The sequence below is a fragment of the Oryza sativa genome, chromosome 1 (genome assembly GCF_034140825.1).
Source record: "Oryza sativa Japonica Group chromosome 1, ASM3414082v1".
NCBI lineage: Eukaryota > Viridiplantae > Streptophyta > Magnoliopsida > Poales > Poaceae > Oryza > Oryza sativa.
The window spans coordinates 13,550,965-13,576,737 of NC_089035.1; the positions used below are offsets into that span (position 1 = coordinate 13,550,965).

At 42.6% G+C, this 25,773-nt stretch overlaps 2 protein-coding genes, 1 long non-coding RNA gene and 1 other non-coding gene across 6 annotated transcripts; 2 read left to right on the top strand and 2 right to left on the bottom strand.

Annotated features, from left to right (window-relative positions):
• The first annotated feature begins 201 nt into the window (after window positions 1–201).
• LOC112938873 (uncharacterized) lies at window positions 202–1,080 on the top strand. Its single transcript, XR_010740103.1, has 2 exons — window positions 202–460; window positions 635–1,080. It is a non-coding gene; the product is annotated as an uncharacterized protein (transcript).
• Window positions 1,081–1,127: 47 nt separating this feature from the next.
• LOC9266164 (uncharacterized) lies at window positions 1,128–1,719 on the bottom strand. The gene has a single exon (XR_001546592.3). It is a non-coding gene; the product is annotated as an uncharacterized lncRNA (long non-coding RNA).
• Window positions 1,720–10,153: 8,434 nt separating this feature from the next.
• On the top strand, window positions 10,154–21,265 carry LOC4326812 (ABC transporter G family member 32-like). Its single transcript, NM_001401678.1, has 23 exons — window positions 10,154–10,700; window positions 12,454–12,574; window positions 14,341–14,429; window positions 14,544–14,628; window positions 14,784–14,943; window positions 15,016–15,092; window positions 15,228–15,281; window positions 15,369–15,459; window positions 15,617–15,918; window positions 16,016–16,297; window positions 16,383–16,696; window positions 16,852–17,012; window positions 17,134–17,237; window positions 17,311–17,467; window positions 17,584–17,828; window positions 17,927–18,259; window positions 18,360–18,650; window positions 18,748–18,831; window positions 18,933–19,066; window positions 19,172–19,399; window positions 19,492–19,663; window positions 20,470–20,724; window positions 20,823–21,265. The coding sequence occupies exons 1-23, from the start codon at window positions 10,345–10,347 to the stop codon at window positions 21,081–21,083; spliced, it is 4,356 nt and encodes a 1,451-aa protein (NP_001388607.1). The 5' UTR covers window positions 10,154–10,344; the 3' UTR covers window positions 21,084–21,265.
• On the bottom strand, window positions 15,166–24,549 carry LOC4326486 (LYR motif-containing protein At3g19508). Of its 3 annotated transcripts, XR_001542683.3 has the most exons (4): window positions 24,347–24,549; window positions 24,108–24,228; window positions 16,065–16,588; window positions 15,166–15,932 (listed from the first exon to the last, which is right to left on the bottom strand). XR_001542683.3 is itself a non-coding variant. In XM_015766816.3 (2 exons), exons 1-2 carry the CDS (start codon window positions 24,536–24,538, stop codon window positions 24,160–24,162), a joined length of 261 nt encoding a protein of 86 aa, XP_015622302.1. In that variant the 5' UTR covers window positions 24,539–24,549; the 3' UTR covers window positions 23,848–24,159. The 3 variants fall into 3 exon arrangements, 1 of the variants encoding a protein (XP_015622302.1); XR_010738751.1 differs by lacking the exons at window positions 15,166–15,932; window positions 16,065–16,588 and adding an exon at window positions 20,481–21,782; XM_015766816.3 differs by lacking the exons at window positions 15,166–15,932; window positions 16,065–16,588 and having other exon boundaries at window positions 23,848–24,228.
• Between the last annotated feature and the right edge of the window lie 1,224 nt (window positions 24,550–25,773).

The window sequence follows — 25,773 nt, forward strand, 5'->3', positions numbered from 1 at the left end:
TTTGTTGATTTAGAGCATCTCCAACAGTCTCTCCAAATTCCACTCTTCAAATATCTATTTAGCCAACTATCCATTTAATTTGACAAGTTAAATCCGTTATTTACTCCAACAGCCTCTCCATTCATCCTCTCTATTATGAGTCTGTAACAGCGGGACCCATATGTCAGCCTTCTACATCACTTTCTTCCTCATTATCCTGCTCCCCCTCTTCCCCAAGCCCTTTTTGCTTGCGGCAGTGGTGCCCGCCCGCGGCGACGGCGGGGCAGCGGTGGCAGCGCGTGGCGACGGTGGGGCGGTGGTGGCCGCGCGCGGCGACGATGGGGCGGCGGTGCTCGTGCCCGACGACGACGGGGCGACGGTGGCCGGGTGCGACGACGACGGAGCGTTCCTCCTAATGGCGACCCTACTACTTATTGCTCGTCTCCCCACTCGGCACCCCCCATCTCTCTTTGTGCCAAAGGTAATCCATCCATTCCATCCATCGAATCCTGCTTCTTTTTTGCTTGTGCCTTGTGTTGCAAAGCAGTCTTGGATTCCTTCTGTTCGCATTGCCATGAGAGTTCTAGTTCGATCCCCAACTAAGAGCGTTTTGTTTTCGTTTTTTATTCTGTTCGTTCGTTCTTTCGATCTGCAGATCCTACAAACTCGCCTCGCGAATAACGATGGCATCGTCGCTGCCGTCGTCTGACCCGTCCTTGGAGACCGCAGAGGAAGGAGAGGGAAGACGTCGGCTCCCTGTGGATGGTGGCCGCGGCGCAAGGAGACGAGAGGATGTGGTGTGGTAGCGGAGCTGGAGGGAGAGGAGAAGCTCGGGTAGAGGAGAGCTGGGGGATAGCCAGCCTAGGAGGCTGGCCAATATTAGCCAGTGGGTGGGCTTGAATGGAGAGGCAATGGAGAGTTTGTTGGAGGAGTGTTTTTGGTTCATTTGTCAAATTTTTAGCTTGGAGAGCTTAGTAGAGAAGCTGTCGGAGATGCTCTTATTGGGCTTGGGCTTGAGCTTGAAAACTCGGCCACTATATCAACTGAGGTCAAGAGATATAAGCCCATATATATACGCTAGTATGGAGATTTCACCATGAACGTCCTACTAGTACTCAGAAATCATACTAGTACACGTAACAATCCAATTCAGTATCCAACTAGCTCAATTTATTTGTTCCAACAGCATCACATGTACTGTATATGCACAAGGATCACACAGCTAGCACCAGTTAAGCTCGTCCCAGCGCCACACGAAAATGTAACCAAGGACGGTCGCGATCGTCACTTCTAGCTACTACAACCAATATACATAGTACATACTGCAAATCTGCAATCTGCAAAGCGCTGCAACACCACACGCGACAGATACTTCATCATCAGGTGCCCTCCGCCCCGGACATCTTGCTCAGCCTGCTGGGCTGCTTGGAGTCCTTGCCGCCGGCCACCGCCTGCTGCCTCTGCCTCGCCGCGCCGCGGCACCGGCTCGTCGTCGTCGGCCCGTACAGCGCCCGCTGCGCCACCGCGCCGGCGTACAGGTCCACCCTCGACTTACCGCCGCCGCCGCCGCCGATGCCGTCGGAGCCCTGGCTGATGATCTTCTTCGTCGTCTGGTGGTGGTGGCCACCGTGATGATCAGCAGCTGACGCCTCCATGTCGTCCTGATGCGAAAACACTAATTGCGAGTGGTGCAAGTGAGATCTAGCTAGTAGTGTGAGATACAACGCACGATGCGTGGGAGCCGGAATTTATAGTGGCTTGGGGGTTGAAACTTCCCAAGGGGAAAGGAATCTGGCGACGTGTGGATGTGGTGTTCGCTTGCATTGGTAGGAGAAGGCACTGAGGTATGTGTGGAGACCTTTTTCTGTTTTTTTGGCTTTTTTTGGGTCTTAGTCGCTTCAGGGGATGGTAAACACCACTCTAAATTTTAAGCCCAAGGTATCCACGTGTGAGCCTTAGTTCATCTTAAGCTCACGAGAACCCTCGGTGGTGGACTGGTGGTATGGTAGTAGGTCCGGCTAGATTACACCGTACGTAGTGACTTCATCTTTCATAAAATGATCAATTCTAGATTTCGGCCAGCTGGAGACCTTCCCCCGACAATCTTAAGGCAATTTTATTTTTTTTTTACGAAACACTGTGATTTCGCGGTTTTGGTTGTAGAACGCCACATGAAATGACTTTTAAGAAATTTTGGAAAAGTTACTCTAAACATGAAAACAAGCTCGTGGACACCTCATCCATTAGAATATTTATTTATGATTGAATAGGAGAGAGAAACCTTGTGAAATTTCTAAAGTATCCCTGTACCCACTTGTCAGTTCTTCAATCACGAGTCTGGTTTTTATTATGGTTTGGTTACTATTTGACCTATTCAGAATTCGGCACTTTCCTCTTCGTTATCAGGTCAATCCAAAACGAGGAGTGGGGAGATGAGTGAGGGCGTGAGGAATTCGGCAAGGAACGGCCATGAGGATGATGACTGAGCACGTCCCATGGTGTAACTCTTTCGTACATGGCTGAAGCAAGTATTGAGAAGAACTAAAGCGATGGGAACATGACCGACAAAGGCACTATCCCGAAGGAGAGATAAACATCGGTGGTGAGCTCCGGCGGTGAATATGACCAAGGGAGCGCATCAAAGCGTGTTATCGGACGATATATTCCATTTTTCTAGAACTTGTTGATGGATGTGGAGCAAAGGTGGTAGCATCTATGGCGGCCATCCATGGCGAAGAAGAGGAAGGGAAAGTTGAGGGCAAACCCTCACCGAAGCGATGAGGAGGCCGGGGTGCAGGAGTGTCCCGGTGACCAGTGACGGCATTTTAGAACTTAGAGGCTTACAATAATGCCCTATGTGCGAAAGAGAAAGATAGAGATAGAGAGATGGGAGACCTGATATGTGGATCTAGGGAGGCTTATAATCAGAACTTTCACATGGTTTTACTCTACTGTTCAACCAGAAACAAATATTCTAATGGTCGTGGTGTTCACGAGTTAATTTTCACATTCATCGAGTGCCTTCACCCAGAAGTTACTTCATGTGATGTTCTACAGTTAATACCACGAAGTCATAATGTCCTGTAGCAAAATTTTTCAAAATTCAATTGATTATTATATAACCGTATGAGCGTAAAGGGTCTTTCCCACTTGGTGATAGACTCCCCAACTTATATCTTTGGACTTTTTCCAATTCCACAACCAATTACTGTGGGACTATTTAACATTAACCATGCAATTTTTTCGAGATTCATGCTTAATTTGAGCTCCGATACACTGCTAGTGGTGGCACCAAATTGTGATAAGGCTAGTATAGCTAGGACTTGAGCCTTAGGCTAAATGCATGATGCATAATTTATCTCAAAATTTAGTAAAAGTTTTGAAGATAAATGATGCAAAATGCATCAAGTTAATTCAGCCCTCCTCTTAAAGATTTCTTGTCTCACAACTGTACGTCGTCGTAGATGCCCTTACATATGTGCAATGACATGTCGTAGAGTGTGGAGAGGCGGCCATTTTGAACCAATGACAGTTACTTGAACAGTTGTAACAGATGCGTCCATATTATGCAGGTTGCGATGGATCCACCAGCGGCAGCCAGAGAGCAGATCTTTTTATCTTCTCATGGTCATCCCGGAGGTTTATTCTTTGGAGATCTCGAAAGGATAAGAAAATGTGGTAACGCAAGGTCGGTGGAGAAGAGAAGGAATCAGGGGTTTCTCTCTGAAAGGGAGTTTCTCAACTTTCTTGGCCTATGATGAAGAGGATCATTCCATGCCAATAGGCAGACGGCAGAAAAGGCCTCAATGATGAAAAAGGGGGCTCAGGGCTTGCTGTGGATCAAGTTGAATGTCCAAGAATATTCAAAAGCTTGCTCTGTGGGGGGTTCCAAAAGGATGGATGGATTGATACAAGACATGTGGAATTTTGCTTTGCACAAGTGTACTGGTCAATGATATATACCACATTTTTACGAAACATGATATTTTTATATAACTAAAAATATAGCCCGCGCACATGCGTGGACACTTATTCGATGTGCTTGAAATTTTCGTATTCGATGTGCCTTTTTATTGAAATGATTTTTACTCTATTATAAACATGTTTTTTGTCAAAAATTTATTTTCTTAATTATCCTTGCAGCATATAAATTCTAAACTAAAATTAAATTACTTGGAACTTTGCGGTTTTTAATTTATGAGTTATGACGACGTATTGTCCCATAATAACCTACTTCCTCCATTTTTAAAATTATTGATGTTTTAGGCTTGTGATCTAAGGTTGCTAATTCTTGACGATCTAGGCTTAGCCTACTTATCTAAGACTTTTTTGCCCCTGCATGCATGCATCACATTAGATCAAGCCAGCCATCTCATGCGTGTGTGCACTTCGCAGCTCGCAAGCCAGCTATGTTCGGCATCCATTCTTCCCAACTCATCTCTCTCATTTTTCACGCGCACGCGTTTCAAACGGTTAAACGGTGTGTTTTTTTAAAAAAAAATTCTATACGAAAGTTATTTAAAAAAATCAAATTAATCCATTTTTTTTAAAAAAATAGCTAATACTTAATTAATCACGTGCTAATGGATCGCTCCGTTTTTCGTGCAGACGGTTCCTTTTGGGAATAAGGGGTGCCGAACACACCGGTGCTGCATGCATGCTTTCTCGTTGCTACTGCTTTGCTGCTTCGCCTTCTTCATCTTCATCTTGTCTTCTCATGTGTTTCTTTTTTTAATATTCAGCATACCTAGATTTTTTTTTTGAGTAAATTTCATTTTGGGCTAGGTTTAATAGCCAAAATTTCACTATGGACTAGGCCTAAGCCCATATTTTCACATAACTCGAGATAAAAATTACCTTCCTTTGCACTTTGGATCGGGTTGCACTGATTTGAACCGCCACGTCGTCTTCGGTCCAATCCACGTGAGCAATGGCTGGTGGACTCAGTCCATGGGAGAATCGTGGGGAGTCTCCTAGACTCAGTGCGTATTCCGCTCGAGAGAGAGCGCATAGCGGCACAGAAGGCCGGGCGCCACCGCCGCCGTCACTGCCGCTGCCATCGCCGTCGCCGCCGCCCCCGGCCGTCGCTGCCGCCCCAGCCGCTGCCGTTGCCGCCTCCGTCGCTGCCGCTTGAACTTTGAAGTGTGCTCCTTGTGGGGACAACATGCAGGAGAGACGGCGGTTAAACTAGATTCTTGCAGGGTTGTCTGCTCTTGTTGGGGGCACTTCAAGCACCTCAGTAATGCCATTACAAGGCAGCAGGAAAATTAAATCAGCAATTTCTGCTACTACGTTTGATTACCTTCAGAATCCATGCAAGAATCAAGAAGGATGGAGCCGCTGCTGCTTGCTAACTCCAGGCGCTCTTGATGGCTACAGCTGATGAGGGGAGAGCAGTCGAGCGGACACATCGAGCAGCCGACGAAATCTTGATCAGGGACAACCAAATCCTATATATTCGGGGCAGTGCCGTAGCCGGGGTAAGGGGGGCTATCATCTGCCGGGGGCGTGGTGGTGCCGCCGCCGGTGCCGTGCTTGAACCCTCGCGGCGTCGGCTTCGCGCCCTACACGCGTGACTTCCCGCGCGCGTAGTTCCTCTCACCGCGAATAGAGTTTTCCACGCCATCTCTTTTACCGTCAAGGTCTTGCTCACGTGGATTGGACCGAAGACGACGTGGCGGCCCAAATCAGTGCAACCCGGTCCAAAGTGTAAAGAAAGGTAATTTTACTTATAGATCGTCATATGGCCCAAGGCCCATGGCCCAGCCCGAAGCCTGCAATTTTGGCCCAGCCTAAGCTCGGCAGGGCCCGACTGGGGTCGTGCCCGTGCCGGCCCGGCCCGGTACAGCCCGATCAAATAAAAAAATATAGGGATGCAAAATAGACTTATATAATCATGTAAGGCAAGGCCCAAGACAAGAGGTATACAAAATAGACTTATTTTCTAGCTATTTAAACACAGCCGCAGAGTTAAGGGACCAAAAATAGACTTTTTCTGTGAGCAGGCACGATGGGCCTTCATGCCTTCGGGCCGGCCCGGCAGGCCCAAGTAGTATTGGGCCGTGCCTAGGCCGTGGATGTCGCCCGTGGGCTGGCACAGCACGGGCCGGTGTGTCGGTCGGGCCGTGCCGGCCCAACAAGCCTTGGCCCAGGCACGGCCGGGCGGCCCAGATGGCCATCTATAATTTTACCTGGTGTTATGTGAAAATATGGGTTTAGGCCTACTCCGTAGTGAAACTTTGACTATTAAACCGGGCCCAAAGTGAAATTTACTCTCTTTTTTTTCTAAACTAACATTTTTCTGGTATACTGTAGATGTTCTTATGGATTTTAGGATATATTAACTGAATATATTTTCTATTGAAATATGGCTAATAGGACTACTTAATGTAATTAAATAAACTTATATTTATTTCTACTCCCTTCAGCCTTATAAATTCAAGAATTCAAATTTTGACTCAAGATGTAAAGGATTGAGTACCACTTGTCCCATTGAAGCATGTAGTATTATTTATTGTCCAATCTTAATCCAACCACCTTCCATTCTCTACCAACCCTTTACGTAATGATGGATATCATAGTCTTTTTCCTTCCTCCTTGATTGCTGCAAAAATCTTTTTCCCTTCCTCCTTGATTACTGCTAAAATCATAGGATCTCCCTTATTTTATAGGATATAGATGGTAATTACCAAGAGCATCATTTATGGGCATTGGCATAGCCATTTAAGTTATTAAGAATAGACACGTTGTTACTAAATCGACTCTCACCACTCCAAAATTGATTTCCATGGATCCCACCATGCCTATGGGAAAGGAGGATAAGTGACAAACGACGTCAGTGATCAGAGGTCCCTAGCACCAAGATATATAGACGATGCAATAGAGAGAGGATGATCATGTATGTCTGATGCAGTGCGATTGTCATAGTAAAGGTGAACAATTAACCTCAAATTTAGAAGTGGTGATCGGAGGTCCCTAGCACCAAGATATATAGATGATGCAATAGAGAGAGGATGATCATGTATGTCCGATGCAATGCGATTGTCATAGTAAAGGTGGACAATTAACCTCAAATTTAGAAGTGGTGATAGTTGATGATGAGGAATACTATAGCGAAGTACTTGATTACGTCAACACTTTAATTATGTCATTTGAATTTTAGATGTCAGGTGCTATATTAAAATAAGATTATGGATATAAATGTGCATTTTATAAATTTATAGACATAGATAACACACATTTGAGAAGAAAAGAGAGAGGAAGAAGCACGGAATGGTGGAGGCTAAAGGGAGAGCTAGCAATGACTCTATACTTTGGCTTTTTAACAGCCCATAAATATAACTCTGGTTTTATAGTTTTCATAGAGAGAAAACAAAAGGAAAGAAGTGTGTGTAGCGGAAGGGCGCACGCTGCATGGGGGAGGGTGGGAAGGAGATAAATATTTAGTTGTTGAAAGGATTGGTCCACCAATTTGATTTAAAATTAAGAGTCAGATGTTGTTTTTTCCAGAATTTGTATGATCGTCTCTAATCTTTACGGCTCTGGCACTACAGGGCATTCTTGTTTTTATGAAAGTCGTTGTACAAAAATGTTGATTAATAATTAAACTAACAATGCACGTGGTTAGTTTCATATTTATGATATCCTTATATTTATATTTGAAAACAATTCAACTTATATATGTTAATTTGCTACTCAATACGTGTCTTTAATTGTTCATTTAATTAATAAAATGGTTGAAACCGATTATAAATTGGATGTACAACTAAAAGTTGTGGTAAAAGAATCAAATCATCATCGAGAGAGAGTTTATGAATTAGTCTATGGCTCTTGGTGATCTGATCTGAGTCACCACGTAACTATAGAGAGACAGGTTTGGTGGACATATTTTCTGTGTGTGTATTATGGGCTACGGACCGAAGGAGGTAGCCAGGTTGACACTGGGTGTTTGTGGACTATGTACGTGAACTTGTTGAGAGAGGGGTGGGTTCAAGCGGTTGATCGTGGAAGGTGAAGCCCGTAGTCTGAGACCAGTCCTTTGTGGACCAAGATTATGAAAGTGGGATATAGTAGGAGTGTGTGAACCGAGATCTCATTCATTTCTTGTTAGCTAGGGCCATCATATTATTGTGAGCATGTTAATTTCCCAAGCTTACAAATAGGTATGAGTTTTACGGAAAACTTCCTCATCAGCATCTCTTTAAAAAATCAAAATAATTAACTCATAAACGTTTTTATTTAATTTGTTTACTTGTGTCCTCTAATACTTGTCATAAACATAGGCTATCAATTATTCGTCAGCACTGTTAAACAGGCATGAGTTCACGTGCTTGGGTTGATGGACTTTGGTCACACATGAAAACAACTGGCGGCATATATTTGGCCTGGCGAACAGCAGCGATGTGGAGCAAAAGGTTGGCACTGACAGCTAAAGGATGAAACGGGAAGCACTATCTCCAATTTAAAATAACTTTATTTTTAACCCATTTCATATATAATAATACGAAGACAAAATAAAATAAAACGCCCTATATTTTATCGAGTTGCAATAAAAATATCTCTTCTTTATCTAATTCGAAAGCATTTATCTTCTACTTTCACGAACTCTAATGTAATTGCTTGAAACATAAAGTTATTTTAGGATGACAAGCCAGATGCTTAAAAATAAAGTTATTTTGAGACGGAGAGAGTAGGAATCACCGAATCAATATGGCTCAGATCGGACTGCAGGCGACCGAGGTACGCTATGTGGTTCGTTGCGCGAAGTTAATTATGGGTTATCGGCACCTAGAGGAGCAAGGATCAATTGGTCACAACAGCCACGATCTATCGATTGACGGCGCGCACGCGGCGGCCGAGAAGCTAGCTAGGGTAAGTGCCCGACCGCGGCCGTCGTTGGCAGAGAAACGCCGGCTCGGCTACGGGACTGATCGAGGTCAAAGAATGCGAATTTGGTCAATAGTGTGTGGTCAGGCAAAGAGCTAGCATCAAGTCTCATCAAAATATGTAGGGTTGGGCTAGCTTCAAATTGTATTGCACGCCCGCACGTGTAATAGACTAATTGCCAACATAATGCAGTATTTTGATTAAGATCACTCGTTGCAACAGACAATAATATCCTCTCTTTTTCTTTTTCTTTTCCCTGACTATTTTCTCCTTTCGAGAGCGTGCCGTTTCTGAATTGTTAGGTACGTTATGTTTTGGTAAATTTCATCAAAATTATTTTCTTTATAGGAGAAATAAACATCTCGACCACGCCGTTAATATATGCCCTCACCGGCTGCTGGGGCGACTCTGCTGCCTCTTGCTCCTCTTCAACAATTCTTGGAGCATCTAATTAAATTAATCGATTTCGGATCACAGTTCAACAAACATAGCTTTGGCTATTCTTCCTTGAAACTACTATATAGGGCACATGCAACACACATGCTTGTTTAGTCGTAGATCATGTCTAAGGTACGACCATACATAATTCCAAATGAGAAAACATATGGAAATAATGCCCTGATCCGTTCTTACCTGACTTGGTAGGTAAGAGGTAACTTCAAATTAAAATGTATCGATATCAACTGCGACCATATATCATGGTGTGATTTGGTACATGCATGTTCTACTAAGTCTGTTTCTAATCCTGTACTAACTGTCGACGATGTCAAATTTTTTAAGGGGAGAGTATTTTTTTACCCGACCTATATATACATCCAACCGTATATATACAGCCATCGAAATAGGGAACTTAGTCTCGCAAACAATCCAATTTGAAATTTGCTCCTATGAAGATTTGAACTCAGAATCTTGGGGTACTACCCAAGTCACTGTAACCACTAGGCTACATGTCCTTTCGTATCGTTGACGATGTCATGGGGTACAAAATTTTCACATTGCACCTCGTGGAAGCTTCGGATCAGAACAAAAATACTAAGCTGAGAAGAATGGACGGAGTCAAGTGCATGTCAAAGAAACTTGTCAGGCCCAAGCATGCATGCATAGGCCGAATGCACAGGCGCGCGACACATTTTGCATTGATGACATGGTTAACTATACGACAATTAGAAGTAAAATTTATCTTTACGACCATATAATGTCAATGTCTCCAGGGCACGCAAGTGACAATTACTTAGTCCTCACCTACCGTCGACCTCACACGTAATTCTCTATCGCTATATTCTGCAACACACACAGTTTGCTCCCGGTCGACGAAACCCACGAATTGAGGAGGAAATCCTATATACATATGCAAGCAAGTAATTAAGCAGAGTGTGAGAGAGTCCTTTTCTGAGAGAGAGATTATTATACGTTTTTGCTAGCTTAGTAGTACTACCTTACTTAGTACGAGGTATAGTAATAATCAGGCCAACAATTAATATGGCGAGAGAGATCCACAAGATCGCGAGCCTGAGGCGGGAGAGCTCGCTGTGGAGGCGGGGCGACGACGGCGTGTATTTCTCGCGGTCGTCGACGGGGGCGTCGTCGTCGAGGTTCAGGGATGAGGAGGACGACGAGGAGGCGCTGCGGTGGGCGGCGCTGGAGCGGCTGCCGACGCGGGACCGGGTGCGGCGGGGCATCCTGCTGCAGGCGGCGGAGGGGAACGGCGAGAAGGTGGAGGTGGACGTCGGCAGGATGGGCGCCCGCGAGAGCCGCGCGCTCATCGCCCGCCTCATCCGCGCCGCCGACGACGACCACGCCCTCTTCCTGCTCAAGCTCAAGGACCGCATGGACAGGTAAATATCACTGCTGGATTTTTCCAAACGGCCACAGCAGATTTTTGCATGCGGGCCTCTCGTCCGTCTGTAATCAGGTGTCTGTGAAAATCATCATTTTTTCATATGGGTATATTGCATGTGAAAACGGACGGTCATCTAAACCAAATGCATGCGAAAATAGTTTTGACCAAAAAACTAAAATTCGTGGGAGAGGGCAGCCGCCGCCGGCCATTCCCGCCAGCCGCTTGGGAGGGGAGGTGAGGGAAAGAGAGGAGGTGAGAAATGAGAGGAGAGGAAGTGAGAAAAGATAATGATGAGTTGACAATATTTTTCAAGATGGTGAGAGGAAAACAGCTAGACTTATTGGCGGGTCTTAAAGGACCATCTACGAAAATTAATTTTCGTATGCGGACGCTTAAGAGGTTTGTCTACGAAAATAGTCTTATTTTTGTATGGACTTGTTAAGAGGCCGTGATCGATTACGATCCTTCTGCATTCTATGGGGACCCTTTATAGAAAAATCCATTTTTAAGTAGTGTATATAGTTATATACACGTAGAGAATATGCATCATGCATATATTGTTAATTATTTTGCAAAAATGAAACAATAAAACGATCTCTAAGCTAGATTTGATCGCTTGATAACCTGGATACTACACCGTACCTCTGGTTCACTTAGCTTACCTGTTGCTTGCATGCACACATTGGTTATTGATATTGTAAACATATATAGTAGTATATACTTTTTATATCCTTTGAGTACACACCGAATTAACCTTGGCTGCATGAGACAAGTGGTTCCCATGGGTGAAACTTGACCATACAGAACTCGTCATGCTTTATGCTTACAGCAAGTATATATTGATGTTAAACTCTGAGAGTACCATGTAGGTTTCGATAATGATGTGGATAGGATAGAGGACAATCGAGCTGCCTCTTATACAAGAGAAACTGAAAACACGAGCTCATTAAAACTAGAAAGAGACAGGATGTCAGCAAGAGGAAACTAGTTAGTAAAATAAAATTAGTGTACAGCATTAGGTTAGTGTAATATATCTGGTAATATATTGTTAAGACACATATCATATCATATAGTCGATCGAAGTTATAAAATTTTGATTTTAATGATATTAAAATGTCTGGAATTATGAAACCGGAGAGAGTAATTGGTTATTACTCCTGAAGAGATATGGACAAAATTAGAAGTAGTACGTAGATATATACTCCCTCCGTTTCAAAATGTTTGACACCGTTGACTTTTTAGCACATGTTTGACCGTTCGTCTTATTCAAAATAATTTGTGAAATATGTAAAACTATATGTGTACATGAAAGTATATTTAACAATGAATCAAATGATATGAAAATAATAAATAATTACTTAAATTTTTTGAATAAGACGAATGGTCAAACACATAATAAAAAGTCAACGGTGTCAAACATTTTGAAACGGAGGGAGTATATTAACTTGCTCTTAGTCATGCAACTAAAATAGAGATTAGCTTACATAGACTGCGGTTCATTTAATTGTACTTAAACAAAACTCATTTAAAATATGACAACACTTGAACTCGATTCGATCTCCTAATTTGCCCATGTCATGTGTCCTGAAGAGTCAATTATCTAAAAAATATATTACACAACAGTACTAAAATATACACATTGATGTTCTCTCTTCTTACTCTCCCTTCTCACCTCAAACCTCTGCAGATTGGCCCAACTGGCAATGTTATGGATCACCTACTAATTATTATTGTACCTGTACTTGCAGAGTGGGGATAGATTATCCAACTATTGAGGTACGGTTTGAAAAACTAGAGGTGGAGGCAGAGGTGCACGTTGGCAACAGGGGCCTGCCCACGCTCCTCAACTCCATCATCAACACAGTGCAGGTAATACAATATACAGTCAGCCAGTAGTGCTCTAATTTTTTAAGACGGCAATGCTCCTACCAGACCTTAGGTTTTTTAGGAGCTTCTTCTAGCTCTACAGCTACTCTAAACAGTTTATAATTTCACTCAGCTTCCGAGAAGCTATAGTTAATTAGTTATATAATCTAGAAAAATAAACTAAGTCAGAACTTAAATAACTTTTTTTTAATTCTCATCAACTAGCTTTTTATCAGTTGCTTCTCAGGACCTTCAATCTTAAAGCTCTCATAAACAGGATCCTAGAGGATCTAGGAAGATATGATAACCCTTTTACATTGTGTGATTACAAAATGGTCTACGAACAAGGAAAATTACAAGTACTTTGAAGAAACAAGAAAAGCAACCGGATCCTTGTGATGCCATCGCAAACAAAATCAAGATAGTTGATGCCATCAAACCACTATGCATAGATACATTGGGTGACCTTACCGGGCTGCATTAACCTTGCACACCACAATTCTTGCCCTCGTGGGGGTCTCCGATCAATGAAGGTTTGGTTGTCTCTTTGCGAAAACGACCATCTTAACCTTTTAGTTGAAGTCGTCATAGGTGAGAAAAATGATTGGCATTGACCTTGTAAAGCATGCATCAGAGTTTTGTCAATTGGTGCAACCGCGCCTATAGCCAATACCTTCAACAAGGAAGCGAAACGCTACCAGGTACAACCAACTAAAGCTAGTTCTAGAGATTTAACCTTAAAGTCAAGGAACTGATACATGGGCATCACCTAATCGGTTCCACAGTTATATTGTTCCTCCATTCCTAGCCGGTTCCTCCATATCTCCCACTCTTAGCCCTATTTCAATTGGCTATAAACTACACAACTGCAACCTTTTTAGATGTGTTACCCTGCTGTTGTAGTGTTGCGAGCAAGTCAATAGATACACGCCCAACATCCATGAGGTCCATCTAAAGAGCAGATGAGTTGTCGATGTAAATGATACCATTGAAGCCAAAATGTGGCATTACTCTACATGATACCAAAGTAATTGTGAGTGACAATTTAACCATACTTAGGTCATTTACCAAATTATGAAACAGATTTTTTATTCACGCTTCAAAAAATACATTTTCTCGTAGAACTTTTTTTATTGTTTACACCACTTGTTTTAAAGTATTTTTAAGTTTATTTATTAAAATATTTAATTTATCCGTATAATCAAATGGATAATCTGCACCAACAATCAGTTCCCATTTATATTTATGAAAACATAAGCTAATTTTATTTTCAAAATCTAGCTTCACGTAAAATTACGTGGGAATATTCGCTAGCTAGTTGTGGTTAGTAGGAGTACGTAGGAAGCCCACATTTGCACATCACGCATCAGAACAAACCAGGCCCACGGTGAAACTCACCAATTCTCACCACTCCGTCCTCTCCTCCTCCTCTCCCGAGCTCTGAGCCTGCCATCTCTCTCTCACCGCCTCACGCCGTCCTCCGACGTTCGCCGGCGACGTTGATGGCGCCACGACCTCTCCCGAGTCCTGACGACGCGCCACCTCAGCCTTCTCTCTTCCTAGCCATGGAGAGCGGTCAACTCCCAGCACCACGCCTCTGCGCTTTTGAGCGGCATTTCGCCGAACATGTGGCGTGCATGGTCGGATTCTCAAAGCAATTGTAATCTTCTTGCTCCGTCGATGCGATAATGCGATACTTCTTCATTTCGAGGCGTAATAATATGTAATTTTCCATGTTAAGTTGCTTCGAAATCGTTCTCTTGGTGCAGGCGATCGGGAACGCGCTCCACATCTCCCCCACCAGGAAGCAGCCGATGACCGTCCTCCATGACGTCAGCGGAATAATCAAGCCCCGAAGGTAAAACCACGAGCTAGACACTGATATAGCACAAATTTGCGTAAACACTAACACATTTTCTTTGTCGAGATGTCATGCTGCTAATTATCAACCCATGTCTTGATTTAATTTCAGGATGACATTACTTCTAGGACCTCCTGGGTCAGGCAAGACAACGTTGCTCCTGGCATTGGCTGGGAAGCTTGAAGACAATCTCAAGGTCCAGAATTGAACCTAGCTATGTGCATTTTCACTCCATTATATATTATTATGTTCAAATCTTGTAGCATGGCCGTGTCGCTTTGCGGTTCTTCCGTATGAGGGGGCAAAAAAAAAAAAGAAAATCATTTTGTGTTTAACTTGCTGAATGCGCAGGTTTCTGGGAAGGTTACCTACAATGGCCATGGGATGGATGAGTTTGTGCCTCAAAGGACAGCTGCTTACATCAGCCAGCATGATCTCCACATTGGAGAGATGACAGTGAGGGAGACCTTGGCCTTCTCGGCACGGTGCCAAGGTGTTGGATCTCGATATGGTATGTGTACCTAAAATATTGACTTGTTCTTGGCCATATTATGGTGGGATACTGAGCTAGGTTGTTTTCCAGACATGCTTACAGAGTTGTCAAGGAGGGAAAAAGCAGAGAACATCAAGCCAGATCAAGATATTGATGTCTATATGAAGGTGAGCTGGTGTCATGTGTTGCTTAGATTTATTTGATTTTTTTTGTCGCAATGAACAGAAGAACTTTCAAGCGTACTTCTCAAATGTAATATATTTGCATAATAGAATAACAGTTGTTTTTTCCTGCTCCTTTAGGCCTCAGCTATTGGAGGACAAGAGTCCAGCGTTGTCACTGAATACATATTGAAGGTACAGGCTGCCAACACATAGAACTAATTGTAGAACTACGTAAATGAATTTTTACTGAATGTTTGTTTGTCTGTTACATATCTGCAGATTTTAGGATTAGACATTTGTGCAGACACAGTGGTAGGGAATGATATGTTAAGGGGTGTATCTGGTGGACAACGGAAGCGTGTGACTACAGGTATGATTCATAGTTTTAGGCAAATATGGAGGCTAAGTGGAGAATGGTTCATTTTTCAATCTTTATCACATAGATATGAGTTTACAAAATTTCCTGGGCGCATTAGCATAATTGTAGTTGTCTTGTTAGGAAATCTTTTTAAACTTTCTCTTTGTAGGTGAGATGCTTGTTGGTCCAGCAAGAGCTCTGTTCATGGATGAGATATCGACCGGACTGGATAGTTCAACCACATACCAGATTGTGAATTCCATTGGGCAGACCATCCGTATCCTTGGTGGAACTGCTGTCATCTCCTTGCTACAGCCGGCACCTGAAACATACAACTTATTTGATGACATTATACTCCTCTCAGACGGGCAGATTGTGTACCAGGGTGCCCGCGAACATGTGCTCGAGTTCTTCGAGTTGATGGGCTTCAGATGCCCCCAAAGAAAAGGAGTTGCTGACTTCTTGCAGGAAGTATGTGTAATTATCTACAAGTTACCATGCCAATTAGTGATTCTGATTTGCAAAGATGAAAGTTACTGTTATCTGAAATTCTGTATACATTGAACAGGTGACATCAAAGAAAGACCAGGAACAGTATTGGTATAGGAATGACATACCATACTCTTTCGTGCCTGTGAAGCAATTCGCAGATGCATTCCGTTCCTTCCACGTGGGACAGTCTATTCAGAATGAACTTTCGGAGCCATTTGATAGGAGCAGGAGCCACCCTGCTTCTCTTGCTACCTCCAAGTTTGGAGTTAGCTGGATGGCGTTGCTCAAAGCCAATATTGATAGAGAGCTTCTACTCATGAAGAGGAACTCGTTTGTGTACATCTTTAAAGCTGCCAATGTAAGTTCAGACCTATGGCTTGGTCTTCTTTTTAATATTGAGATGAAGATTACCTGACACCAATCTGAATTTTACATCATCACAGTTAACTCTTACCGCGTTCCTCGTAATGACCACGTTTCTTCGTACCAAAATGCGCCATGATACAACTTATGGAACGATCTATATGGGGGCTCTGTACTTTGCCCTTGACACAATCATGTTCAATGGGTTCGCGGAGCTTGGCATGACTGTCATGAAGCTTCCTGTCTTCTTCAAGCAGAGGGATCTTCTATTCTTCCCTGCATGGACCTACACCATACCATCATGGATTCTTCAGATCCCCGTCACATTTTTTGAGGTTGGAGTTTATGTTTTCACAACATACTATGTTGTTGGCTTTGATCCCAATGTGAGCAGGTAAGACAGTGCAGCACATACTTTCATGTCCTAAGAATGCATAAAAGAGATAACTCTTTTATCTGTACTGTATGCTGGTAGAAAGAAATTAAGCAGAATGTTCACATAGTACTGATTTTGTTCTGTGAAATCTGAATAATTTATATCTTTCTCAGGTTCTTTAAGCAGTATCTGCTACTTGTTGCACTTAATCAGATGTCATCTTCACTGTTTCGATTTATTGCTGGCATCGGTAGAGACATGGTTGTGTCTCAAACCTTCGGACCCTTATCATTGTTGGCTTTCACAGCACTGGGTGGCTTTATTCTTGCAAGACGTAAGTTACTCAATATGCAATTATAAAATTAAAATGATATTTATTCTTAAATCGTATTGACGGTGCTAACCCTTAACTGTTCCTGACTAATTTCCATCTCAATCTTTCTTTGCCTTTCCAGCTGATGTGAAGAAATGGTGGATTTGGGGTTACTGGATTTCTCCCTTATCGTATGCACAGAATGCTATTTCAACAAACGAATTTCTAGGGCGCAGTTGGAACAAAGTAAGTAAAGATCGCATTAGTCACTTAGAAAAATGTGAAAGAAAAATCAACTTATTGTATTCCCATGTTGTAGAGTTTTCCTGGACAAAATGACACTGTCGGAATAAGCATTCTGAAATCTCGAGGCATATTTACTGAAGCTAAGTGGTATTGGATTGGGTTTGGTGCTTTGATTGGATATACACTCTTGTTCAACCTCCTTTACACTGTGGCACTTTCATTTTTGAAACGTAAGTGGATTGATGAGACTGTTTTTATATGGATATAATTCCAAGAATTTAGCAAAACAGCATTTTGTGGGTTAACAGTTGATGCTCACTGTGACTGCTTTGCTAACTTTTCGCAGCACTTGGTGACTCTTACCCATCAGTGCCTGAAGATGCACTGAAGGAAAAGCGTGCCAACCAAACTGGTGAAATTCTAGATAGCTGTGAGGAAAAGAAATCTAGAAAGAAGGAACAGTCCCAAAGTGTCAACCAAAAGCATTGGAATAACACTGCAGAATCTAGTCAGATCAGGCAGGGAATACTCCCCTTTGCACAACTGTCACTTAGTTTTAATGACATAAAATACTCAGTGGACATGCCTGAGGTAAAAATTTTCAGTGAACTATGCATTGCAACATTTTTACAGCTACATACTTGCATACCCAAGATGCCTTACCCAATAGTACTGTTCAACACTTACAGGCAATGACAGCACAAGGAGTAACAGAAGAGCGCTTGTTACTTTTAAAGGGTGTTAGTGGTTCGTTTAGGCCAGGAGTACTTACCGCACTGATGGGTGTGAGTGGTGCTGGAAAGACTACTCTGATGGATGTATTAGCAGGGAGGAAAACTGGAGGATACATAGAGGGAGACATCACCATCTCAGGCTATCCAAAGAAACAAGAGACCTTTGCGCGTATATCAGGATACTGTGAACAAAATGATATTCATTCTCCACATGTAACAGTTTATGAGTCACTCGTATTTTCTGCTTGGATGCGGCTTCCTTCAGAGGTTGATTCAGAAACAAGAAAGGTTAGCTGGGTTGTAGGTATTGATTAATTTAAATAGGCAAATGAGCAGGCTTTGAAATTCGTGGTTTTTGACTGATTTTTTTACTGAATTATGATAACAGATGTTCATAGAGGAGGTCATGGAGCTTGTAGAGCTCACATCACTGAGGGGTGCACTCGTTGGGCTTCCTGGAGTGAATGGCTTGTCAACTGAGCAACGGAAGAGGCTAACTGTTGCTGTGGAGCTTGTTGCTAACCCTTCGATCATTTTTATGGATGAGCCTACATCTGGTCTTGATGCTCGGGCCGCTGCAATTGTGATGAGGACCGTAAGGAAGACCGTTGACACTGGTAGGACTGTTGTTTGCACAATTCACCAGCCAAGTATTGACATATTTGAAGCATTTGATGAGGTGGACAATTCTTTATTGTCAATATGGATAAAGGTCCTTAGATTTATTAAGATAAGTTCACATATTGACAATGTTATCATTTATGTATGACTTACAGCTTTTCCTAATGAAAAGAGGAGGAGAAGAGATATATGTTGGTCCATTGGGCCAGAATTCCTCAAAACTGATTGAGTACTTTGAGGTAAGAAGATTAGTAAAATAAAGTATTATTCATTGCAGGTTGTAGAACTTAGTGCCAGCAAAACTATATAAAGGTGGATACTTTTTATTTGATCTGTTCAGGGAATTGAAGGCATTAGTAAGATAAAAGATGGCTACAATCCAGCAACATGGATGTTGGAAGTAACCTCTACTACACAAGAGGAGATGCTTGGGATTGATTTCAGTGAAATCTACAAACGATCAGAACTATATCAGTTTGTCTCCTTTCATGCTGTTTTAGTGAACTGTAGTATATAGTGCAACATGTAATTCCTGATTGGGTGACAACATAATAAATTTGCCCCTTTTCACAATTTCAGAAGGAACAAGGAACTTATACAAGACCTAAGCACACCTACTCCTGGTTCTACTGATCTCCATTTCCCTACACAGTACTCTAGGTCGTTCTTCACACAATGCATAGCTTGCTTGTGGAAGCACAAGTTATCATATTGGAGGAATCCATCCTACACAGCAGTGAGGTTACTCTTCACCATCATCATTGCACTACTGTTTGGAACAATGTTTTGGGACCTCGGAAGGAAAACGTACATCTTCTAAGTTTATTCTCCTATCTTTCTGATTGATAGAACCTACTTTGCATGTGATATATTATGATACCTTACTCATACCATGGCAGAAAAAAAGAACAGGATCTATTCAATGCTGTGGGATCAATGTATGCTGCAGTTCTTTACATTGGGATACAAAATTCTGGTTGTGTTCAACCTGTAGTGGTGGTGGAGAGAACAGTCTTTTACCGAGAAAGAGCTGCCGGCATGTATTCAGGTTTCCCGTATGCATTTGGACAGGTGATTTCTAATTGGAATAAATCTATTTTATTATCCCTCAACTCTTTATGGAGTCCAAATTTCACTTTGAACTATGAAATCATCCAAGTTGTATACCTGAACTTTCAAAATATGATATGTTGCCTAGACACGCTACCATAATACACCATTTCCCTAAAACATCGATATGGCAATACATCTTAGTATCTTATGAAAAACAACAATTAGAAATACAGCAATTAATCAAGAATGAAGGAAGAAAGCAACCAAAGGTTGACTCAAAGTTTCAAATCTTCTAGAGGATCTCATCATAGAGTTCCACAGGACAGACTAGAAGCATCGGAACATAAGTGCTCCGTAACAGCAATGTTGTTCCAACTTCCAATGGATGACCAACAAGACCACCAATTGCTTGGATGTCAGCAAATTGAAGAGAAACAAGAGGGAGATAGAACAGATTTTCCTGTATTATGTTCTTGCAGTAACAGTTAAGAATTACCTGACCTTGTAGATGGAATAAGGCTGAAACCACCATTGTATTAGATATTGGGTTATTCTTCTTTTTTTTTAGGGTGGATATTGGGTTATTCTGATTCAATTTTGAAGGTTAAGTGAAAGTTTATTTTTACTCCGTAGAGTAGAGGCATAAAATTGATTCTTTCCTTTATAATTCATCTTAGTAATGGATGAAGAAATACAATGCCTTTGAAATCAAACTGAAGCTTGTAGTTCAATGAAAAGAACTATTCACTACTGTTCATAAAACTTAAAAGTCATAAGTTCTTTTGGGCTCCAACCCTAACTTCACTTCCTTGTCTCTTTTGTAGGTTGCGATCGAATTGCCATACATCCTAGTTCAGACACTGGTATATGGTGTACTAGTCTACTCAATGATTGGGTTTGAATGGACTGTTGCTAAGTTCATTTGGTACCTGTTCTTCATGTACTTCACATTGCTGTATTTCACGTTCTTCGGAATGATGGCAGTAGGATTGACACCAAACGAGAGCATTGCAGCTATCATTTCACCAGCAATCTACAATGCATGGAACCTCTTCTCAGGATATCTTATACCTCGACCTGTAGGTTACTTTCCTGCCGCGTATGGTTTTGTTTTCATTTAGATTTCATTACCATATTGTTCTAATGTGACTCATGCATTTAACTCTCGCAAATTCAGAAAATTCCTGTCTGGTGGAGGTGGTACTGTTGGATTTGCCCTGTTGCATGGACATTGTATGGATTGGTTGCCTCCCAGTTTGGAAATATCCAAACTAAACTTGATGGCAAAGACCAAACCGTGGCTCAGTTCATTACGGAATACTATGGTTTCCATCATGACTTACTATGGCTTGTTGCCGTTGTGCATGTTGTTTTCACTGTGATGTTCGCTTTCCTGTTCAGTTTTGCAATCATGAAGTTCAACTTCCAGAGGAGATGAAGAAGATGCCATTCTTAGATGTAGTCGTAGAAGATGGTGTAGTCTCATATATAGAGTTTATTTTCATTCGGTACATAGAAAATGTAACAAGTTCCTTGTAAGTTGTAACCAGCTCATACTAGGCAGAGCAGAGGCAATAACTTCATCTCAAGAAATGCTGCTGTATTTGACAATTAAATAAATGCAGATTTTTTTGTTCATTCAATCTACACAGATCTCCACTGGAGAGCCTTTTTGGTTAAATTGTGTGATCTGTTAAATAGCATTCTATGCAACTCCTCTCTTTTCGCTTGGTTCTTTTTGCTGAAACACATCTTTGATGAATTGTGACAGCATTGTGTCTTCCTGAATTTACTTTGATTTTGAGTTTGATCAATTTAGATTTCCGAGTAAGCATGAGAGGTTTCAGTTTGTTTTCAGGTTTCCATGATGGTGCCCTTTCATTGATGTGAATGCTAATCTCAAATCCCGTTCTACGTTTTGTGTCCGCTCCAGCAACCAATGGCTAAAGTCATCTATACTAATATAAAAAGTACCAGTTGTTTCTTTCCTACATCCACCCAGAAAAGTGTACCCAGAAGTTTCTAACCGTTGGATCCTCTAATCTAACAATGTAAATTACAAGTCGGATTAACACTGCAATTAGCGCCAGATTAGCACCGATTAGCGCTTCGCAATCCTTCTCTTCGCATTTTTTTACTGCAAATTGATCAAAAAAGAATCTTAAATAAGGACTGGAAACAAGCTGAAGCTAAAATAGAAAAGAGAGTTGGGTGTTGGCAAGGGAAACTTCAGTCTATTGGTGGAAGAGTTACTCTAATTAACTCTAGCTTGAGCAGTACCCCTCTGTATATGTTTTCTTTCTATAGAATTCCAAAAGGGGCGCTAGAAAAGATTGATTACTTTAGAAGAAGATACCTTTGGCAGGAAGATCAGGGGATTAGAAAATATCACCTGGTGCAATGGCCAATAGTGTGTTCACCTAGAGACATGGGGGGCTTGGGTATTTCGGATTTGGAAACTATGAACAAGACACTTCTGGGGAAATGGCTGTGGAGGTTGGAGAATACTGATGCTTTATGGCAAAAATTGTTAAGAGAAAAATATCTAAAAAAGAAACCACTTACAGCACAAAAAATCAAGCAGGGAGATTCCCATTTTTGGCATGGATTGATGGAGATAAAAGAAAACTTCATTTCTGTGAAATATCCTTAGGGAATGGCTGTAATACTTTGGTTTGGGAGGATAAATGGACAGGGAAGCAATCTCTGGCTGAAAGATATCCTAATCTATACAGAATTACCAATGCAAATGGAGTGACCTTAACTTCTGTTAAAAACAAAGGGTGGGAGTCTATTACTTTCAGAAGAAATTTGACAGGAGATAGACTTGCAGACTGGATCAATATAAAAAACTTATGTGAGACGGTAATATTACCAGGAGGGAGAGACACCTTAAAATGGATTTTGACAAAAAAATGGAGAGTTTAGTGTTAAATCTTTTTATAAAGCTCTGAAAACACATGACACAATCCCCAGGCCAATAGGGATACACAAAAAAATCTGGAAAATCAAAATTCCTTTTAAGATAAGGATTTTTATGTGGCTGATGATGCAAAATAGGATTTTAACCAAAGATAACTTGAGAAAGAGAGGATGGAAAAAAGGAACAGAAACATGTCAATTCTGTGAGAAAAAAAGAGACTTTGCAGAATTTGTATTTTTGATTGCCCTATGGCTAGATTTACCTGGAATATGGTTTGTTGTGCTTTTGATCTTAAACCAATCAGAAATTTACATCAAACCTTGGAGAATTGAACAAAAAACTGTGATAGAATGACATCACAGCTACTGCTGATTGGAGTTGATAGAATAACAAACTGCCATCTGATCCTTCTGAAATTTTGTTTGCTGCTTGTAATTGGATCTCCGATTGGGGTATTTTACAGATTTCGGAGGAAAGGCAAAGAAAGTTGCTTTGGGGAGCCAAGCTCCTAAAGCAGGTAACAAGTGAAGTCTTTAAATCAAGATATGGATGGAGATCGAGCGTGTGCAGGCTGGACAACACATGAAGCTGGATGGACAAAAAAGAGCAGAAGATAGAGTTTTTTTTGTGGACCGGAATCCTCAGCTAAAGTCTGGTTCAGTTCTGGGAGTTATTGCAAGTAGAAGATCTTTTGTTTTGTCAGGTCAAAATGATTGTAGTGAGCAAAGAGCTCTGGCACCTGTGTTTCTGTTTTTTTCACTTCTGAAGACATGAACCCTTAAATGGGATGACTCCTTTGTATTAGCTACATCATTTCTTTAATGGAAATGGAGGGCTCAGTCCCTTTGCTAAAAAAAAAGATAAACTGCTAATAATGATCATTGCAATGGACTTTCGATGACATTAAAAATGCCATTGAAGAGGCAAATGATTATGAGGTAGATACAAAAGGGACTTGCAGCACCAATTGGCGCTCCTCCTAATGCTTCACATAGCCTTTGTGCATGATCTACAACAGAAACTTTAACTAACCTATATGCCTATAAGTCGACCTTTGTGCACATTCTACAACAGAAACTTTGACAATTGCCTATACGCCTACATTTCAACGTGCCTTGCACGTGCACACTCACTAGTCACAAGAAATATGGTTTGCCAGTAGTTTTAGTTCGTTTTGTTTTGTTTTGTATTCACACAGCACACTCTTCACAAAAGTAATTCTATCTCAAAATCATTTGGAGCTCTTAGGCAATTTAACATCTAGATTTGACCAACAAAATTTGCAAAGTGTGTTTGCTTGGTTATCCCACAGTTAAACACGCAATTTGCTAATCCCGGCAAATTGAGTTCAACACCAACTGAAACAGGCAGGCGGCAGCAGGGATCAAACTAAAATACGGTGTGCAGAAGCAGAGTATTCAACTTATTCCCCACACATTTTTATCAACTATCAACTAAACTGTTGCAAAAAACAAGAAGTCCAAATGCCCGCCAACCGCTAGCAAGGCAAGTAAAAACAACGGGGTAGAGCTAACTGACGCTGGCATGACGCGGCGAAGCATTTCGTCGAACACCTCGCGCGCACGCGTGCTCACGCTCCGCCCTCGGCGCCGCACACCTCCTTGAGCCGCCCCGCCGCAGCATCCGCGTCGATCGAGTACTGCAAGGCAGCAAAGAGCGGTGAACCAGCACGCCGATGCGGTGGAAGGCGAGCGAGCGCGCGCGCTCCGCTCAAGCGGCGGGCGTGTTTGTAGGTTAGGTACCGTACTACCACCCACCTTGGAGAGGACCCAGGAGGAGTGGGCGTAGGCGCGGCGGAGGAGGGCGGCGAGGTCGTCGTCAGCGGAGAGGTCGCGGTAGTTGACGAAGTTCTCGCGGGCGTACTTGGCGTAGTACGGCCGCGCGTCCGCCGGCAGCCGCCGCACCAGCCGCAGCACCTCCCGGTACGCGCGCAGCCCCGCGTTCGCCATAGTTTCGCTTCCCCTGAGGCCTGTGCTGGGCTCGACTATTTATTACCACTGAAGACTGAAGTGATGAACATTTAATTATTAGTACTATTTTACTACTACTAGTATTAGGGTTAATTGGATCCTATCATTGCAAATTTGCTATTTAGAAAAATACTATTACTATTTGCAAATCACGATATCAGCTGGGTGTCACTAAAATTTTACAAAATTGGATCCATACCATCGTCGTCATATTTTCCGTCATGCTCTCCTTATTCTCTCTTCTTTTATTCTCCTCTCCTTCTTCCTCGTCGGCCAGGCGCTCTTCTCCTCTCCAGGCATGGATGTGTGGGGGCGGTGAGAGGGAAAGGCAGCAACAACGGGTGGCAAGCCACAGCCGTCCGCAGGCAGCGCGTGGGCAAGGTGACTCCGATGGTAGCAGGCGGGCATGGATGTGTGAGGGCGGCAAGAGGGAAAGACAGCGATGGCGGGCGGCGAGCCATGGATGTCCTCATGCAGCGAGAGGGCAAGACGATGCCGGCGATGACGGGCCATGGCTATCCGTGGGCTGCGGCGACAGGGTGAGGCGGCCATGGCATTTCCTTCCCTCGTCATCAATGAGCTCTTCCACTAGATGTCGTTCCTACTCATCAGCGATGCCCATGAAATCAACGAGGAGCAGCTTAGGCTCGCCGGCGGAATGGGAGAGTGTACTTGGGGAGATTGGGCTTGCCGATGACTTCATGCCCACGAGGCTACCGATTCGCTTCCCAACTAGATCTAATGGGGGGAGACCGCTGTGGTTGTAGCCTTCTCCCCGCGCGCCGCCGCTGAGGGCAGTCGTTCCCATTGGAGAGAGGCGGCGGGAGGATCGTCATGCCCTCCGGAAGAGAGGAGGATGGAGGAAGAAGATGAAACTGATGTGTGGGTCCCACGTTCAGGGTTATTTTGGTCCATGTGAAAAATGGAAACTGTGACGGCGATGACATTGATCCAATTTTACAAAATTCCAGTGGCACTCAACTGATATCACGAATAGGGGTGGCATTTTTCTAATATGGTAAATTTGTTATGGCATGGATCCAACCGTACATGTAAACGCATGATGTGATAATTGTCGTTATTAGCCTTGCTAAGTCAGTTTGCATTGATAAATTTAGGGCCCGTTCTTCTGGTCAAGAACAAATTCTACCTTAATTTCAATTAACATGTTTCTAAAACTAGAAAGAAAGCCCGCGTAGATGCGCAGGCATCTT

What these genes read in the sequence shown, in the direction of transcription:
- LOC4326486 (XM_015766816.3), bottom strand. Translation starts at nt 24,538, where the DNA reads ATGGCGAACGCGGGGCTGCGCGCGTACCGGGAGGTGCTGCGGCTGGTG. An exon ending in CCTCCTGGGTCCTCTCCAAG is followed by an intron (nt 24,229 to 24,346) that starts GTGGGTGGTAGT and finishes GCTGCCTTGCAG; the next exon opens with TACTCGATCGACGCGGATGC.
- LOC4326812 (NM_001401678.1), top strand. Translation starts at nt 10,345, where the DNA reads ATGGCGAGAGAGATCCACAAGATCGCGAGCCTGAGGCGGGAGAGCTCG. An exon ending in TAGGGCGCAGTTGGAACAAA is followed by an intron (nt 17,238 to 17,310) that starts GTAAGTAAAGAT and finishes CCCATGTTGTAG; the next exon opens with AGTTTTCCTGGACAAAATGA. An exon ending in TATTTGAAGCATTTGATGAG is followed by an intron (nt 18,651 to 18,747) that starts GTGGACAATTCT and finishes TATGACTTACAG; the next exon opens with CTTTTCCTAATGAAAAGAGG.